We start from the raw sequence: 19,978 nt of genomic DNA, 5'->3' as shown, positions 1-19,978 counted from the left end.
GTTTTAGATCTCTAAAGGACAGATGCATAGATGTCTGGACTAGGCAGACTGTGGGAGCTGAAAGCCATGCGACTGGGGAAGTTGTTCTGGAGCAAAGCTGAGGTCGAGCTGGGTCCAAACCCCAAAAATCTCATCCTGGGACTGGCAGGAGTAGAACTGTTTCCTCCCTGCTCTGGGCCCGCATGTCCCAGCACACATAGCCTTGTGACCCCTACCTCTGCCACCCTTGAGATAGCCACATAGCCTGGTGGCTAGGTTTCAGGCTATACTTTCTCTCATGATAAGAACACATCCAGCTAGCACCTGGAATTGTCTCTTCATGCAAATGAAGCATTCACAGCACCTTGGCACCTGCCAATAATGTACACTTGTCTCCCCAAATTCCTACCCACTCCCATAGTTTATATAGCCCTTCTTCACCCTCAATAAAGAGAGCTGTTTCACTGAAAACGGTCTCTTTCAGCAACTGTTTTCTCTCACACTCAGGATGGCTGAGACCCTGTCTAACCCATCCATTTGGCTAAGCTTCACTCCTTCCAGTCCAGCCTGGTGCTCAATGGTGCCTGTATATCCTAAGGGGAAAAACAGACTCGGGCCAGCAGTCATCCTTATCTGGGAGGCCTCGCCTCTCTGGTGTATCCTCAGCATTGCCCCTACTGTATTACAGAGAAATATCCTCATGAATTGGGTCCCTGTCAGCATTACCCAAAGCAATCCACAGATAAATTGCAATCCCTATCTGTTATATCCTATCAGAATATAAGTGAAGTTTTCTTAAAGAAATAGAAAGACCCGTCCAATACATATATGCAAGTATGTATTTGTGGAACTGAGACTCAACCCCAGAGCCTCATGTATGCTGGACAGGTGCTCTACCATACAGCTATAACCCCAGGTCTCAAAACAGTTTTAAAACAGAATGAAATCTGAGGAATATTACTTTCTGATTTGAAAACATATTACAAAGCGATAGCCTGGTACCAGCATAAGGAGATATGGGGGTTACTAAAATAGATTAGAGGGCTCTGAAATAAACGGCTGCAAATGTGGTCAAAGGTTTTCAACCAAGACAATTCAATGTAAGAGGGTCAGTCTTCAACAAATAATGTTAGGGAAAGTGAGGATTCACACAGAGTGGATGCCTGCCTTATAAGCATACACACAACTTAAAATGGGTCAAGACCTACATGTAAAAAAAATGCTTAGAGGAAAAGTGGCAGGAGCATAGGATTTGATAATGATTTCTTAGATGTCAAAGGCACAAGCAACAGAAGAGCCTGGAAGTCAAATTGAACTTCATCAAAGTTGAAGGATATGGTCGGTGGCATTAAATAGCAGGGTCTTGAGAGATGATTCAGCGTTGAACGTTTAACAGCACTTGCTGCAAAATCGTCACGACCATGGATGCTCAGATCCCAGCAGAACAAGTCAGCTGTCCCACCTGAAGTGCCTGTGGCTCAGATCTGAGGGATCTTCTGCTCTCTTCTGGCCTCTGGGTGCCAGCAGGTGCAAGCACCACCCACCACCCACACAAAAGCAACACCCAGAATGGAAGGTGATTTTGCAAATCATATACCTGACAGAATATTAGTTGGGAATCTCTTCAGCTCAACAACAAACAAGCCAATGCAAAATGGGCTAAGAATTTGAATAGATATTTTTCCAAAGACTCTAAATGGCCAATTAGCACACTGATGCTCAGTACACTAATTACTAGAAAATGCAAATCAAAACCATAATAAGGCTGTGGCTCAGTTGGTAGAGTGCTAACCGTAACCGAGCCCTCACACACAAAGCCCTCAGTTTGACTGCCAGCACCATAGAAAACAAGGCATTGTGGTGAATGTCTTTAGCACCCACAGTAAAGGCAAGAGAATTGTGAGGTCATCTTTGACTACATAGCAAGTTCTAGACCAACTTGGGTTACATGGGACCCTGCCTCAACTAGTTAGTTAGTTAGTTAGTTAGTTAGTTAGTTAGTTAATTATTACTATAATAAGATACTACTTTATACCTAACAGCACAACCACTATAAACAACAACAGAACAACCCTGGCCAAGTTGAGGACAAATAAGACATCTTATGTACCCTGAATGAGGATGTTAAATGGAGCTGTTGCTATGGAAATAAGGATGGTGGTTCAAAAAAATAGACATGAGTTTTTATAATACTGCAATTAATTCTACTTTTAGGCATATATAAATAAGAATTGAAAGTAGGAAATGAAATACTTTTGTGTTGAGAGAAGTGTTATTCACAATAGCCTTGAGGCAGAAGAAACCACATTCCCGCTGACAGATAAATGCCTAAGCAAAATGTCATGTCTACACATAATGAAATATTAGCCTTAAAAAGGAAGCAAGTTCTAACACATACTGTAACATAATGAATCTTGAAGACATGCTAAGTGAAATAAGCCAGCAGTAAAATGGCAAACTCTAGGAGTCCACTTATGTGAAGGGGACCCAGGTTTGTCAAATTTATAAAGACAGAAAGAAAAGCGGTGCTTGCTAGACACTGAGGGTGGTGAGTGGAAGGTACTAGACCTCGGTTTTGCAAGATGAAATAAATTCTGTGGATAGGCAGTAGTGAGAACAGCTATAGTTCAGTGTGTACAGTGCAGCTAGACTCTACCTGAAAACTATCAAAGTGGCTGGGCAGGTTTTTGTTATGCATATATATATATATATATATATATATATATATATATTTTTTTTTTTTTTACCAGTTTTGAAAAATCAAGGGTAGACAGAGGGGGAAGAAGTAAGGACATACAAGCATGAGTGAAATGGACTTCTGTGAACAGGGTTGTGTGAGCACCTCGGCCAAGCTGGCTGTGAAGAGCCATTTTGCTGGGCCCTTGATTGATCTGTTTTTGTTCATCAGCATCGCCATTGATCTGTGCCTCCTGGCTACCTCCCCATCACTGGACACATTGTTTTTCTTTTCCCTTGATCTCTGCGTGCTGATGATTCCTGAAGGAACTCTCCTTGAGGCCCTCCTTGCCTGCTGGTACCCACTTAGCAAGGCAGCCTTCAGTCTTCGAATCTGATTCTGGGTATGCAAGCTTCCAGTAATTAACATCTCATGCCTGATCTCTCTGCCAGGCTGCATATCTGGAACTGCAGCTGTCTGCTAGACTCCACTCCAGATTGTTTGGCTCAACTGGACTCTCTTTTTCCTCGTTCTGCTGTTCCTGGCTAGAGTGGAAGACACAGATCACTTGAATCTCAGGTGTATAGGACACACACTAGGAATCCTTTTCCCTTTCCCTTTCCCTTTCCCTTTCCCTTCCAGCTCAGATCAACTGTCAGCCCTGTTTGTCATCCCTTCTGTGACCCATATTGCACAGGCATCCTGGTTTCTCCATCTACTGTTTGTACACGACGCCCTTATTTTCTGTGAATCAACATTCACTAGCTACACCCTCCACACCTTCCCTAAGGCTGCTCAGTAAATGTTTCCATCTTCTTCCCCAGAACTCTTGAAACCTCGTGCATTTTGGGAGGTCATACAGGTAATACTAGCAATGAGTTGTGAGGGAAAGTGACATGTGTCACTTTGCTAGAGCACATAAGCCAATATGATATCTGTGTTCTTTTCCCAAGGACATGGTAACTAGAGACATTTGGGATGTTGGCTGCTTTGTCATCTGATGCCTCTGGAGAAATATATGGAGCAGGGCTCCCCTTGCTGATGTGATGGGTGTGAGCCAAGAAGGAGAGAAATACCTTCACCATTTTCAGCCTCTGAGAGCTGAGGGTTGTTAGCACAGCGAACCAGACCTATACTGATGAGTCTTGACCCTGTTGGTTTGTAAAGCTCAAGTTAGACCCAGTGTCCCAGTGGATTCTGCTTGCTTGACCTGATGGGATGATTCTAGAAGGGACAGCGGCCTGCTTAGGCACCAGAGCACTTCTCTCAGCAGTTTGGCTCCCTGTAGAGTGCCAGTAATTGAGATGCAGTTGTGCAGAGATGGATATACCTTCTAGTTGCCTCTCCACAGGCCACCTTCTAAATTAATTAGAAGCTGGAGGTGAGCAGAGAGGACATTCCGTTAAGCCAGAGTGTTCTTTTTAAACTCCCAAGTCTAAGACTCTATTGGACAGTCTGACTCTTCTGGTGGGTGAAAGCACTGTGCCTTCTAGCCAGGAGCGTGACCCATTTCCTCACAGAGGCTTTAGCCTCTGGAAGGGCTCCTGTGGTGCTGAGTGGCAGAGGGACCAGCCAGGCGCCCTGTCCTGAGTGCGCTGTGAGCTGCAGCCTGACAGAAGGTAAGCAGGACCCAGCCTGGTGCGGTGTCCAGGTGTCCCTGGAGCAGAGGGACACCCAATAGCCCTCCTGCCTATCTCTGACTAGGGAAGTGGTTATCTATGTGAAGCAAAGTGTGTGTGTGTGCTGCCTGCTGAATCCCAGCAACAGAAAACGACAAGAGACATGGGCAAGAGACAGAGATTTAATTGAATAAAAACTCCAGGCTGTGACAGGGGTGGGAAGACACAAAGCAGTAATTAACAACATAATTTTTTTAAATGATGATACAATTAATTAACATCCTGGGTAAGTGCAAGGGGGAGGGGAAGCATCTCTCAGCCAAGAAAACACTTCTAAATAAAGAAGAGAACTTGGTGGCTTTAGCAAACCTCTGTGTGCAAATGGCCCTGGTTATCATAACTTCAGCAAAGCTTGCCACCCATAAGGGGTTTCCTGTACCAGGGGAAGTCAACAAAAGAGCCAATTTTGAATTTCAGTTTCTTCTGCATTTATTGTCATTATGTCTCATCTGTGAGGGAAGAGTCCTGGCTAATAAATGGTGAAGCCTATTTATACCATTCATGCTTCAGAGTGAAGAGGACTGGTCTGGCCACCTTTGGTGGGGACTTGGGGGAGGGAACCCAGGAGCTAGGAGCCTTTCTGGAGTGGGCTTCCATGCCTAATGTCCACCGAGGCTGGTGGCGCTAAAGCAGTTGACTTGGGTGGTTGAGAGGGGTGTGGCCATAACCAGGTGCTGTTTTCAGAAACATTTCCAGAAAATGTTCACTTATGGAAAAAGAGTAGTTGGGATATAGAAGCTGTCACAGACAGGCAGCTGCTATCCCATAATTTAGGCAGACCACACCCTTCTATCTGAAATCTTAGAATGGAACATCCCACCTGCCTAAGGGTTTCAGGGTGGCAGCTGGGCATGCATTCGGAGCCCACTTCGGGGAGGGTGACATACTCACTAATGTCTGGACTCCTTATGACCCAGCAAACTCAACTGGTCCCTCCCTAGTCACAGTGCTGTGTGCTGTGACAGTCACTTTAGTGGGGCCCATCTAGAGTCAAGAAACACTTGCTTGCTGAGACTCTTGTCATGACCTTGTGATTTTTCTCTCTCTCAAGTGAACCTCCAAACAGGGTACTGCCTGGTTAGAAAGACTTATCAATTGTAAGATATTTGAAGGGAAAAATCATCTTTACGCACGAGTCGCTAGCCCGAGGCTCATACCAGGTGGAATCTAAATTAATCTACATTTACTAGAAAAGTGGACCGCTTCTCTTGCCACAATATCCTGTTGGCTTATGTCCAACCCAGTCATTCTTCTGACTAGCAAACACTTATGTAAGTTAGGGCAGCAGAGAAACTTGGTGGCTTGACTTAAAATGGCAGTGACTTTATTAAGTAGCTACTCCTACAGCATGGGGCATATGTAAAGAGTAAGACACGAGGTATGCAGATAGCTTTTGTGTTCTTGACCTTCTGTTGTTGAAAGAAGGGATTTTCCAAGCTGACTTGCTTCATGCAAGTCCTACAGTAGCCACGAGTTGGAGTGGAAACTCACTTTCATGTGCTTACAGGGCGTGGTGGGAAGGCCACTGGTCACTCTGTAGAGATGTGCTATTATAAATACAGTCATTCATTTTTGTTTTCTAAACTGAATTTGGCCTAAGATAGAGATCTAATGGAAAAACAAACAAACAAGCAAAGCTCTTCTCACTACGACTAAAACAAACAACACAGAGAATACTTACTAATTTATAGAACTAAAGTTTAAGGTGAGTTATTGTCCCAGAGTCCGTGGGGCTGAGCTAGTCTCTGGCTAACTGGGTTTCAACTAAGAGAAGGCTCTTCATAGACAGGCAGACTCAAAAATGTGGTTCGGATTTCAAAATGACCCATTCAGAAAAGAACGTGTTACCTAGATTTTTCTTTGCTCTGTTTAGGCATTTTAAACAGCTGCTTGCTACGTCGTGGAATTATAAAGCTATGTATAACACAGGAATCCTTCTGGAACATATGTGCCTCCTTTCTTTACAATGAAGGTTATTTTTGAGAACTAAGATCCCGTTGTCAAACAAATGTGATCATTAACTGTGGAGTGTTGGGAAACATATGGCGTGGTTACTTGCAGCAGGATCATTCCTAAGGAAAGTGACTAAGTTCCCACGTGGAGGGAGTCAAAATGTTTCCAGTTGGGGAAAGCCAACAAAGAGGGGAACAGGGGTACTCCTTCAGAGTCACAAACATATCAGAGGCCTCATGATTTCAACACGGGACAAGAAGACCACATCTTGTCTTGTGTCACAGCAGTGAAGAGCTTCCACGAAGAATAATTTGCCTTGGAGAGGTTCCTAAGTTGATGGGTTCCGTTCTTGGAGGGCACTGAAAATACAGCCACGGCTCCATCTTTCTGGTGCATCTCCAGGGGTCAACGTTTGATGGAGGCACAAAATTTCAGAGATTCAGTCTGCTTTTCCCCCAAAGACTGCTATCTTACATTGTATTTCCCAGAACCAGCTTCTGAGCTCTCCATTCTTCAATTTGTATCTCTAATCATTGTGTTTTTATTTCTTTCTCGACAGCAGACCCAAACAAAGTGAAAAACCACAAAAAGCGTCACCTTGGGAGACAGAAAAGACTAAGACAGATCTGATCACACAGGACAGTGTCTGGGCCTTGCCCTGCACAAGAGCAGTTAAGACCACGGGCTGGCAGGCAGTGGCTGCTGCTGCGGCCATCACTGTGACTGCACGAACACTGTGTTTAGAGACTGGAACAAGTGTGGAAATAACATTGCTGAGTCCCATCGGCTCGGCTGTGCAGCTCATGGCGTCGGAGGTGGTTTCGGAGACGGGCATGAGCTCTCACTGTCGAAGCTGGCAGCTCGGCCCTGCCACTGTGGGGACAGAGAAGCCTGGTCATTGATCGCCTGCAGAACTGACATCTCAGACTCACTAGCTCATGCACTGTGCCCACCTCTCCGGGCCTCAGTAAGCTTTCTAGACTTTTGCTGTCAGCCATGCAAAAACATAAGGATACAAGCTTTGTTTGGAATGCTTGGTTTTCTGGAAAGAACTACTGCAGACCCATTTTCAGCTCCTTTTACAATATGTGTGTGTGTGTGTGTGTGTGTGTGTGTGTGTGTGTGTGTGTGTGTAATGAGGTGCTATGACTGGACCATTTCTGAGTGTTTCAGCCATTTTTCAAACACTGAAATCAGATTATGTTAGCAGCAAAGAGAGGCAGTGTGTGCCCTTACTGCCAAGAACCTACGATCATGAATTATTAGTAATTTGTCTGGGAGCTGTTAGCACAGGAGAAAAACAACCCTGTTGCTGCTTTGGTTGGGGCTCTCTTCTTCAGTCTTAAGGCTTCCTGTGAGCCATTTGCACCAGCTTGTGAAGGGGTAGGAAGACAAAGTCCAGCCAGGCCCATTCTCTCTATACTCCTCCAATACCTTTCTCCTTCCTCACCTCCTCTCAGTGCCCCTCCCGAGCCCTGTTGAAGTAGATGATGTAATGAGGCATAATGGAGTGGAGGAGCGGGCAGAGGATGATGGACCTGTGCCTGGATCCATTCGACCTTTCTTCAGATGAAAAAGCTAGCCATAGCTAAGTGATGCTTTCTGAGATCTGACCCCATGCATACTCCTGACCTATCTGGGAGTGCTCTAACTTCAAAGTGAGTGGCTGTCCACTGCTCATTCACTGTTTTGTGGGCTGGGTAGAACCATCACCCGAAGGGCTCGGGGGCCGGGGGGGGGGGCGCTAAGTAGTCAAGATGGCTTTCTAAACCACAAATTCAGCCCCTTTCTGCTTCTCATGAGGGATGGAGCTGAGGGAGCATGCCTTCAGATGACTGCGGAAGTGAATCCAGGAGGACAGCATTCCCCTTCCTCAGCAGTTTCCAGACACAGCTGAGCTGCCTGAGAAGCAGAGCGTCTGTCTTTCAGCATCACCTGCACAGTACAGGGAAACGGCCAAGGAGAACCCACAAGGGCCACCTTCTCATTAGTGCTCCCCGTGCAGGCTCACGGAAGGCTTCTCCAACCAACTGAGGGCTGTAGGTGTGGATGACAGCCATGGCACGCGCCTGACCTGAGCAATCTCAGTGTGTCAGAACTAGAGGTGAATCTGGGACATCACCCAGTGTAACCTTCTTACTCTTCCAAGTAAGCAAACAGAGACACCGCGAAGTCGAGATACAGGCCGTTAGGGGTGGAGCCTGGACCCAGTTGGGTCTCTTCACCTCCTACTCACTGAGCTTTCTACTCCAGCCTGCCACTGTGTGCCACTGTGCTGGCCTGTGACCACCCACTAGGGGAGGAAAGAGACACAGAGTGTGATAGGAAAGCTAAGCTCTTCAGGCACACACCAGGTACTTACTCCTAACTCCAGTGGCTGTGTCTCCGCTTGCAGCATCCACGTGAATGAAATCACAACCGAGGGGTCCCCTGGTGAGATATTTTAGATACATAAATGCCTGGATCTTGAGCCCCCTGAGACTTCTGACTCCAGTGCTTCTTAACCGGAAGGTGACATAAGATGATTCCTTGTGCTTTCATTCAGCGAAACTTCATCTCTCTCCCTTACTACCTCCAGTCAGTACAAGGTAGACAGTCACTGCGGGCTTCTCCCCTGAGTAAACATGCCACTTAAACAATCTGACCCACAGGCTGGGTCAGAACAGAAAACATGAAATGGCTATACCATGTACCCTTGTCCTTTCTCTAACAGCCCAGAGAGCAGTCACACAGAGCGTAACTATCAGGAACAAATGAAGAGGGCTCCCCTCGTAGCCCCTGATGTTTTCCTGTGATGATAAACAAAGGGAAGAGATGGGGTTCATGGGCAATGGGAATGATTCAGCAGGCTTACCAAGGTGGCTCTGAAATAGCAGAGACCCCATCCCAGCACACGTGGGGCTCATTGTTCTGGAGCAGCTGTGACCCTCTCAGGTCCTTTGCTATCCTGAAATGGGTCATGTTCCAGGCGAGATCTCGAAGATCTATGTCAGGTGGTCCGAACATGGCCCTTTGTGAATGATGTACCTTGAACAAGGTCACTGGCCACATCAGCTCTGTGTGCATGGGTAACAATGACACAGAGCACTCAGAGAGAAGGACACTTGCTACAGTTTAATGGATTTTTATTCATGAGAGATCCCAGCAGGGAAAAATACCTTTCCAGTTAATTTGTTTCCCTCAACCTTAATTTTAAACCCCAAACAGTCGAGCGCGTGTGGTGCTCTCTGTTCTCATTAATAAAAAAAGAAATGTCCCATGTGAGTGGGACAAACATGGAGGGCTTCATAGAGATCAGGGCAGTTATCATCCCAAAAGCTGGGATGGTTTCTTTTTTTGTTTGTTTGTTTTGGTTTGGTTTGGTTTTGGTTTTTATGAGACAGGGTTTCTCTGTGTAGCCCTGGCTGTCCTGGAACTCACTTTGTAGACCAGGCTGGCCTCAAACTCAGAGATCTGCCTGCCTCTGCCTCCCAAGTGCTGGGATTAAACGTTTGCGCCACCACGCCTGGTGGGATGGTTTCTTTATGGGTTATTCAAACAAGATCTGAGTTTCAAACTAAATGGAGCCCCTAAGAAGGCAAGGTAGGGGGAGATATAGGAGGAAGGAACCCCAGGGACACAGAATGACTAGGGTCATATTAGCCAGATGAGGTTGTAGTCATGTTTCATAAAGGTACTTAGACTGTAGGTGTTAAGAGGGGCAGTAGAAACCACACGCACGGTTGCATACTGCCCGAAATCCTTAAGTTGCCAAGACAAATGTCATTTCAGCTTCTCCTCACAGAGAAGCAATCTGCCAGCAAGGAGAGAATCAGAGGAGAGCAGGTGGGGGAGGGCCGCGCTCCACGCTGCCAGGTAAAGAAAAAAAGTGAACCCAAAGGATATGAATCAATTTAATCTCTTTTTCGTTTTCCATATACAGTTACTTTCCCGTTACTGTCTCATCAAATATTCATTTTCAAGGGCTTCACACCACTTTATCTTTCTTGCCTTTGTCAGCTGGGCTAGCCGGTTGGAGTTTCTCAAAGAAAAGACCCTTGGAATCAATTATTTGGCTTAATTAGACAGTATTCATCATGATTCCAGGATCAAGGCCCATCACTCCAAGTGGCTTCTTTCATTGTCAGAGGCTGGTAGAAGGGCCTGGAAATGGTGGCCCACTATTTCAGAGTCAACCTTAGAGAAGTGGCCACGGTTCTGCATGTAGGTTCCCGGGCTTGTTTACCACTGAGGGTCAGCAATTGATGAGAAAAGCTGAGATGTGAGTGTCTTATCCTCTCATTTATCAACCAGAAAACCAAGGACCAGAGGAGAGCAGTGAAGTGTCAGAGCCCACCAAAGGTCTCCTAGCTTACATTCCATGTCAAGCCCTCAAAGTACCTGAAACTGGTGAATTTATTTATATGTTTAGTCTATTCTCAAGTGTCTCCATAATATTAAAACAGATGGGGGGCTGGAATTAAGGCATGACAGTCCATCCCTAGGTTGAATCCACATGGACTTTGGTGAGGTGTCAGAGTGGCTTCAGGCTGGCTAGCCATGCCTATTTGTGACCGCAGTAGGGACCTCCATCACACTGTGAGGAGTGACTTCTGGCTGAGAGGGCAGGGCTCTACAAAGGGAGGAGACTGGGCTCACTGAAAAGCCACAGCCACAAGAGTGGAAGGAAAGACCTGAACTGACAGGATCTGTAGCCTCTTTCTAGATCCTTGATACTGCCTCAGGACTTGGGGAGGTAAGCTGACTGACTAGTCCGGCTCCCTGGAAGCCACTATCTCCAACAGATTCCAACACATCTAATCCCATAAGCCTTCATTATTCCTTGGGACAACCCCTCAAACCATGGTGGGAATTGCTGTACCCACTCTGAGAAGGGAAGGGGATCTGCAGGACCTCGGCTGTGCCATGCCTTTTCTGATCAGAGTGGAAAGGGGAGATGCTCTTAAAGGCCATGGTGGCAGAAGAGAGAACTCTGCAGTTTTGTGTTGTTTTCTATTTTTGCACAGTTGTCTAGACTTAGTGGATGTCTGCTAAGAGGAAGGAATCATCATCCAGTTTTCCATGACGGGCTGGATATGAGATACTGAAAATGAAGCTGAAGGCTCGACTGACCACCCCAGCATCCCAACACACTTGAGGAAAAGCAGTCCTGGGGACCACCAAGGTGACAGATCACAGGAGCTTCCATCTGTGGGTTTGGAACAAGTGGGATAGACAATACATATTCCTCAAAGCTGCCATTGAGAGGGGAGTGGTGGGTTCGGGAAAGCAAGCTTGAAGCCCCAGCTTTGTTAGAACGCAGGCCTCCAGCTTTAGTTAGAAGGTGTGACACCTTGACACCATACTCTCTTTCCCAGTGATGGTAAGAGACAATGTGCAGCACAGCCGACTGCGTTCATTGGCTAGCTCATCTAAGAGGTGAAAACCGCCAAGGGGTAGCTGTCTGGAGCCTCGGAGAACTTACTGTTCTAACTGGGATTTCTAGCCAATTCTGATCTCACCCTCTGGGGCTTACTTGTACAGGACTGAGCAGACCAGGGAGTGTTGTGAAAGCTTTTCAAGCCTGGCACAGTGGACTGCTGGGAAGACTTCTTCAAAGTTCTTACTTTTCATTAAGAACATGATATTGCCTTTGAAGTTTGGGCTTTTTCCTTTCCTTTCCTTTCCTTTCCTTTCCTTTCCTTTCCTTTCCTTTCCTTTCCTTTCCTTTCCTTTCCTTTCCTTTCCTTTCCTTTCCTTTCCCTTTCTCTCTTTCTCTCTTTCTTCTCTCTCTCTCTCTCTCTTTCTTTCTTTCTTTCTTTCTTTCTTTCTTCGGACTAGATTCTGTGTAGCCCACATTGACCTCAAACCTGCTATGAAGCTGAAAATGACCTTAAGCTTTGAATCCTCTTGCCAAACACTGGGGTTATAATGTGTGCTGCCACACCTAACATTAGGCAGTACTGGGTTGGACTCAGGATTTCATGCATGCTAGGTCAGGAGTCTACCAAATGAACTACAACATCCCTAGCCTCATCACCATGACTTATAAAATGCTCACAGTCAGGAACTTTTTGCCAGGCAGCATCCATCTCCTTCCTCATTGTATATACTTGTATACCATGTTATACACTAGAGGTTCCCCATGCCCCCTTTCCATAAGAGGCCAAGGACTAAGAGCAGCCGCCTGCCATTCTTCAGCCCACGCCACCATGCAGTAAACATGCCAATGGCCAGGCAACCTCACCCACCTCTTTGAAGGATTTCTTTACCTCCACCAAGGAGTGCCAATGCGCAATGGGCTTTCGTGGGTACGCCAACATCTCATTCCAGTGGTCCCTGCCGAGGCCTTCAGCATTGATCCCCACTCTACAGACTCCTATGATCTCGTTGTGGCCAACTCTGAGGGAGGAAACAAAGGTCTTAGCAGTGGCCATTCAAAATGCTCCCAGAAAGTTGTCTTTTGGGGGTGGGGCTCTGTCTAGTGCATCTAACTCAGAATCGTGTGCTCCGAAACCAGTGTTTATCAGCAGAGTGTTAGCCTGCCAGTGACCCCGAGGCTTTGCCCAACCTCTTAAGTAAAGTAAGAAACTTAAGAAGTGGCTACAGGGGCTGGAGCGATGGCTCAGTGGTTAAGAGTGTGGGCTGCTCTTGCAGAGGATACAGGTTCGGTTCCCAGCACCTACGTTAGGTGGCTCATTGGGGAATCTGGTGCCCTCTGCTGGCCTTCATGGGCACAAACCCACAGAAAGACACATACCTATATGCATATTTTAAAAAGAAACATTAAAAAAAAAAAAGAAGTGGCTACAAAGAAACTTAAAGAAGTGGCTACAAATCTATTTGCAATCTCAGGAAACAGTAGCAGGAGGCCCAACTGGGTATTAAGAGTGTCTCTTCCCTTATTTGACTTGGGAAGCATGTTACAATCTCTCTGGAGATCCCAGCACTTGGAAATAAACCAACCAGCTCTGACCGTCATTTCTCCATACCACTATTGTGTAGGCTGTAGTTTATTCACTCAGCAAGCACACAAATCGTCTCTCAAGTACCTTAGTCAAGCACCTACCATGCCTGAGAAGTTGCATTAAAAACCTAGGGTTGGGATGCTATTGTGTAATTTTTGTATCCTTCAGCTAAAATGACACTTGGAGAAGAGTCATGGCAGGCGGAGTAGCTGAAAATGTTTCTGAGCAAGCCTTCAAAAGGAAGCATCAAAAAAAAGAGAAGAAAAAGGAGAGGACGTAGTGGGGTGGTTATTTGTGGTGATTTTGCAGATCCAGATTATGGGAGGTCTGTGCAATGGGAGCCAGGGATGGTTCCTCAGATGGGCAAGACCAGGAGGAAAGCATCCAGGCAGATGTATCCTGAGTCTGGTGGCTGACTTAGGGTGGAGTGTGATGGAGCTTCATAGCCATCCTGTGGGAGAGGAGATGCTAGAGAGGCATCTTAAAGGGCAGAAGATGGATGGCACTTGGTGGTAAATAGAAGAAAAGAAGTGGCCGGGAATGAGTGCAGGAGGGCTGATAAGCAGTATTACCCCAGGCTGGAAAGGGAAGCTGTAGCTTTTAGTAAGGATGGTCCATACACTTTCTCAAATTCCTATGTCTTTCCTAAGTGGGGTCATATTTGAAGCCAATGGGTCCCAAGCCATGGCTCAAGGGTCCCTATACTGCACTGGAGGAGAGTAACCACATCCCGAGGGACAGGCACCTACCTATCATAGTCCATAACGGAGATGAGCAGGCTCACTTGATCCATGTTTTCTGGGGGGATGTCAAAGATGATGGCCTCATTGTAGACAGGGTTTAGGGTGTTCTTTTTTATGGTCGTTTTCTTCTTTTTCAGCCTCCGTCCATCACACAGTAGGGATACTTTGACATAGGGATCTGTGTCGATGAGGGCGGTGTGAAAAGATAAGAGATTAAACTGATTTTGGATGTTGCAGTTGTTTGGTTGTTTGGTTGGTTTTTGACACCGGTTCTACTCTGTAGCCCAGGCTGGCCTCAAACTCACAACCATCTACCTGTCTTAGCCTTTTCAAGTGCTGAGATGACAGGTGTGAGACATTATTAGACAGATGTTCTTGAATGGCATTTGCCACAGAGAGACGGAGTCCCTGGGCCTACTGCTGCTCATCAGATGGGATCCGTGGGTTAACATAATTAAGTCACCTTGTATTTATGGAGCGAACCTGTCTCCGAGGACGATCCACACTTAATAAACTCGGTCTTTAGCTACCTTTGCATACTTGGGAGGGTGCCTAATGGTGTGTCACTAATAGGAAAACTAGCCCCAATTTAGACAAGACTCTTGTCAACAGTTATGTAGTTCCCAGCCCTAAATCTCAGCTGCACTCTCTTTGGCTGGAGAACTCAAAGAGCACTGGAGCTAACAAAAGCGCTGTTTCTTTTCGTATACAGAATCACTTCCTCTGGAGTCTTGCCAGCTTTTTAACCAAAGGATAAAGGGGGTAAAAATAGGATGTGGTGGGGCCCGGGACCATGTCAGAAGGATACAGCATCAGTCACACTGCTGCTCCTGTCCTCCTGCTAGAAGACATGCTTCTGGGTCCACTGTCCCAGTAATCTCATTTCCATTTGGAATCAGGAAGCAGGGAAGTGGCCCTGCCTGCTGCTTCCCCAGAGGCCATTTCCTGGTCACTTCTGAGCGGTGGAGCAAGAGAACTGTGGCCAGGAGAGTGAGCTAGGTGCCCCCGCCCCCCAGACTCAGGGCAGCTGGCTGACATTTTATTTCTCAGTGGGATCTTGGATTCTCTCCATGCTGCAAAGAGATGTCTTTTTATTAAGCTTCCATGTACCGTCTAATCTTCTCTCCCCTTTAGCTTTCTGAATGGGTAGTTCATGGTCATCTTTCTACCCTGAAATTTTCTACTCATCCAAACAAAGAGACACCTATTATATCTCATAGCACAGGTGTCTCAGTCGCGTCATAATTAGTATTTATGCCGCATTGCTCAGGAAAAAGGACAACTTACAGGCAATAATAGCTTTGAGACTGTGATGTGCTCAGACACCTTCTTGTCCAGAAGCCAGGGCTCATGTGAACCTGTCAGGAGGAATGAGCTAAAGTAGCCCCTCTCCTGGCTCTGTAGTTCTGAGGTACGTGGTAGTGCCTCCTGGATCCCTGAGCACCCACCGGGCCTCGTACTGTTTGGCATCGTGTTGGGGGAAGGGCAGATGAAGGCTACACTTAGAGTAAAAACGAGAGAAGCTATACACTTGAGAGATGAACCCAGCCAAGGTCCAAGCCTTGAGAGCATTCTTACAGACACCCAGTGAGCTACTGACTCACCAGAGTGACAGTGGCAGCTGTGCCGTAGCCACAGGGACACTTGGGTTGATGGAGGAACTGGGGAGACTCCGAGGAATTTAATCAACCTCCTATCTCTGACTATATACTTTCAGGACCCCCCCCACTCAGGGGAGCATTTAGTAAAAAGGAAGGAGTGTTGAGGGTCTGTGTGATATAGCTGTCTGGTTTCCTTCCCCGTGGCTACCCCTTAGGACGACGATGTTCAGATCACCACGGGGAAAAGAGCCAGCCCCCAAACTCATCTTGAATATTCAAGTCTTTCCATCTACATATTGTTTTAGAACATGTCTCTACATTTGCAGCTACTTGTTCCTCTTCTATTCCTGGTCCCAGACACTCCATTCAGAAACACATTTCCATGTAAGGGAAACATAGGCATAGCCACTTGTCCCATGAGCCACTGGGCCAGTGTGTTCTTCTCCAACTCTGTCCATTCCTATAAGGAATATCTGGTCCACATCGTTTGGTGAGATTTCTTTCTGCAGGAGCCAAGCTCTCTCCAGCATCCGAGAGGCTAATCAGAGATCAGAGATGATGCTCCCCAGCATGCTTCGGGGAAATGTTTGTGGCTTTCAGTGGAATGGTGGCCCCAGATGATCTTTGAGGTCTGTTCCTCACTATGATGCCCTCAGTGCCAGGGACCTAAGCCCAGCACTGTATTCCTGCCTCATTGTGTGGGAGCCATCAGAACTCAGCATTTGGAACATACTCTGTTCTAAGAAATGTCATTAATCAGGGTTACTTCACATCTACACTGTAAAATGTTTATCATTGATAGCTCTGTTTTACGGGCAGAAAATGGAGGCTTCGAGAGATTAAATGATTTGCATAGGAACTGATCCCAGGTCAGACTCCAATGCCACTTTTGATCACTAGAGACAGAGCAATATAAATCAGAGGCAGTGAGGACAAAAGGGTTAACCCACACTTTTGTAGCATACTGGTCTTTATATTATTTTTGTGCCATTTTTATTGTTGTGACTCTCAGAAATAGACTTAGATAGTTGATTGTGGGCTAGTTTCGAGCAAAGAGTCTAGGAAGAGCCTCGGGTTTGGAGGTCAGTACAGTTGTACATCTCCTTCCATGCTAGTCCAATGGCAGACCTGTCTGGGCTGAAGGCAGTGAATGACAACCTCAACCTCACAAAGGGACAAGAGAGCATGGGGTGCCCTGGGATGCTGGCTTCTACATCATCGCCTTGGGTTATATGTGTAGGATGTATATAAATTCACTCATTCACTGTTCACGCATTCATTCATTAGTTCATACCTAATGAATGCTTATGGTGTTTCATGTATTGATCCAGAGACTGATGCAAAGGAGGCCCTTGCATTTACAGAATCCAGATTTAACATAAGATTTACCATGAGAGTCCAGACCCAGTGAGGGAAGAGAGAAAGCTGTGAAGGGAGGGGTTAGAACTTAACATCAAAAACAATCCTTTCACACACACCCTCCCAAACCCTCTGATTTACAGCAGCCCCTGTTATTGCCCATGGCTTCACTCGGAATCACACTCCAGCACATCAATTTGATTACAACAGAGAAGACAGTCTTGAGGACTGGGACAGCAAAATCCTATTTCCCTCAGCCGCCTCAAGAGTCCTTAGTGAATTTCTGTCCTCGTGTGCACTTATTTTGGTATTAAAATGAAATCTACATTGGCTGTATTTGGGGGAAGCTGGCTTGCTGTTGCCTGAGAGCTTTTCCTCCATGTCAGCAGAGGTTCCTGATGCTCTCTGCTGCATCCTGATGTGAGCTAGCTGGTGTGTGTGTGTTTGTGTGTGTGTGTATTGGGGGGGAGACCTTGGGGGCCCTCACTGAAGGCTTTGGACTGCTGCAGTGATCACTGCAGCGACTGTTGGAGGCTAAAGCAGGGACTTGAAAATATTTTAAAAAACAAAACAAAACTCAGTTTCCTAGCCCCAAACCCCTTTCTCCATCTTCATGGGGGCAAACCTGGGCCCAGAGGTTTTCAGCTGGGCCACCATCACCATCTTTCCTCTTTTCTGTTATTTTCTCCCGGTACTGAGCCAGGGTTTTTCTCATGCTAAACAAGCACTCTTTCCAGCATGTGCTATGGACCTGGCTCTTGTAGGGAGGGGATCAAACATTTTGTACCATGTCAGACCTGCAGGTTTTTGCAGCTGCCTTCACACAAGCATCTCCCCATGGCTGGGACTGCACTAGATTTCTAATCAGTTGCTGTGGTATTAAGGCCAATGCAGGAGCTTTGCAGAAGCACACACACACACACAGACACATAGACACACACATGCGCGTGCACACATACACCAAATACTTGACTACAAAGGCACTTTGCTCTCCAATGCATTCGCTCCTTTGGCTTAGCATGCAGACTGTTGCTCCAGGCCTGGATGAACCTTCTAACACTGACATTCCAACTCTATATAATTTCTGTAGGAGCTGGGAGGACTATCCTTCCTCCAAGAATAACCCTAATAAGAATCGTATTTACCCAGTACCTACAACTGCGTGGATTGGTGCAGATATTCTGAATCTGACCAGTGGATAGTGTTAACATGCCCACTTTTCAGATTGAAAAAAAAAGCCACTACAGTTTAAATATTGATTATCCCTCAAGGATATTGAAGACTTGGTCCCAGCCTGTGGCATTAGTCAAGGTGGGAACTCTAGGCTCCTGGAGACAGAGATAGTAGGACCTTGGCCCCACACCTTCTCTTCTTGTTTCCTAGCTGACATGAGGGAACAGGCTCCCTTACAGGTGTCCCTGCCATGACATACTGTGCTACCAAAGACCCTCAAACAAGAGGGTCAAATGACTCTGGGATGAAACCTTTGAACCTGTAAGCCAAATAATCTTTCCCTCTTTCAATTCAATTATCGCAGATCTATGCCCGCATAGCGGCAGAGCACCAGTCCAGAAACCACATCTTTACATAGGCAGGAGGTGGCAGAGGTGGAAATCAGATGCAGGCAGTTTGCCTCCTAAGAAGAGTGGCAGTTCTTGCCCTTTCTTCCTGAACATTCTTCTAAATCCTACTGTTTGGACTTCGGGGAGGCCCAGTGCTAACCCCGGAGGTTAGAGAGGTACCTGAGTAGCCGGTGATGTCCATTGCTTTGAGATTGCGACACTTGATCACTGTGAGGGTGAGCCTGCCTGCTGTGGGCAGGTAGCAGAGGGAGAACATGATCTCTCCCAAGTCCACACTTTCCTGCAAAAGAAGCAAATGGGAGAGCAGGTGAGGGGTACTTACAATGGCTCAAAATGTTTGGAACTATAGTGGTGAATGTATTTAAGACCCAAGGGACTGGTGATTACCATGATGCTCCTCCCCCCTCCCTCTCCCACTCCCCCTCCTCCCCCCTTCTCCTCTTCTCCCTCCTCCTTCTCTTCTAAATTTTGAGATCAGTTTGAGGCTGACCTCGAACTTGCTCTGCTCTCCAGCCCATCCTTCTTGCTTCTACTCAGACTCTGGCCCTATCCTTGGTCCTGCTCTGGACACTGGCTCTCTGAGCATCATTGCCTGCAGACCCTTGGTGGTTCATGAGTCCTTGGCCTGTTGCTGACCCTCTGATTTCCTGCCTGTCCAGTCACGTGGTCAGAACACACGTTCCAGTCCCCAGATTGTCCTCCTTCCAGGACATCTGCAACTCTTTTCTGCTCTGTTTCTCAGCGTATTTGTCTTTCACCACCCGGCTGCCTTGGCCTCGGGCTCTGTCTTCCTGTCTAGAAGTAGACGTGCAGAGAATTGATGCCCTGCCGAGGCCGTGCTGCCAACCAGCCAGATGTGCACTGACCGTCCTGTGTTTCATGAGCCGCCTCACATCCAGTTTGTTATCCTCCCTTAAACGTGATGGTTCTTCAGCAATACACACACGCTCTGTTGCCTCTCCTACCCCAGAAGCATCCTGCCGAGGGATCCCTGGAAGCTTGTGAGCAGAAAATGTCCCTTCCTAGAAAGTCATAACATCTTTCTAGAGAGACAGCAAGCACGCCCATCTGTTGTATGAGAGCACCTCACCAGATTGCTTTCTCTGCCTACTTATGGCAGGGGTGGGTGGGGGGATATAGACAGCTTAGAAGTCAAAGACATGGAACTGTCTCCAGAGGTAAGTTAGTGGGAGGAGGAGGTGGAGGGAGAGGAGGCCAGAGTTTGAAGTGGTCCTGATTCCAGATGGGTCCTTCTATGTATTTATTCATCTACCCATTTATTCTGTGAAGAATATCTATTGAGCATCTGATATGTGCTAGGTACTGATTCATAGGGGAGAACAAAGACACAAAATCCCTGCCTTCACAGAGATTACATTTTATTAGGGCCATAGATACTATGTATATAATTTAAAAAGGAAAACAAGGTAGTCGAAAGTATTAAGGGGAAAAGGTTA

At 46.6% G+C, this 19,978-nt stretch overlaps 1 protein-coding gene across 5 annotated transcripts in view; it reads right to left on the bottom strand.

Annotated features, from left to right (window-relative positions):
- Positions 1-4,438: 4,438 nt before the first annotated feature.
- The window catches only part of Syt6 (synaptotagmin 6), a 60,095-nt gene continuing 44,555 nt past the window's right edge, over positions 4,439-19,978 (bottom strand). For 2 of the 5 annotated variants that reach the window (XR_003836156.1, XR_003836155.1), the window contains exons 4-8: positions 18,681-18,801; positions 13,985-14,156; positions 12,519-12,669; positions 8,651-8,718; positions 7,078-7,161 (exon numbers count right to left, since the gene is read on the bottom strand). Coding sequence is in view for 3 of the 5 variants with exons in the window: in XM_021158261.2 (XP_021013920.1) it covers positions 7,090-7,161; positions 12,519-12,669; positions 13,985-14,156; positions 18,681-18,801 (516 nt within the window). In the remaining 2 variants the exon portion in view is untranslated. Of the gene's footprint in view, positions 7,162-8,650; positions 8,719-12,518; positions 12,670-13,984; positions 14,157-18,680; positions 18,802-19,978 lie in introns of all 5 variants that reach the window. The other 3 variants (XM_021158259.2, XM_029474790.1, XM_021158261.2) reach the window with 2 other exon arrangements.

The sequence above is a fragment of the Mus caroli genome, chromosome 3 (genome assembly GCF_900094665.2).
Source record: "Mus caroli chromosome 3, CAROLI_EIJ_v1.1, whole genome shotgun sequence".
In the NCBI taxonomy this organism is placed as follows: Eukaryota; Metazoa; Chordata; class Mammalia; order Rodentia; family Muridae; genus Mus; species Mus caroli.
The sequence above is the reverse complement of the archived record's forward strand: the minus strand, read 5'-3'. Positions and strand labels throughout refer to the sequence as shown.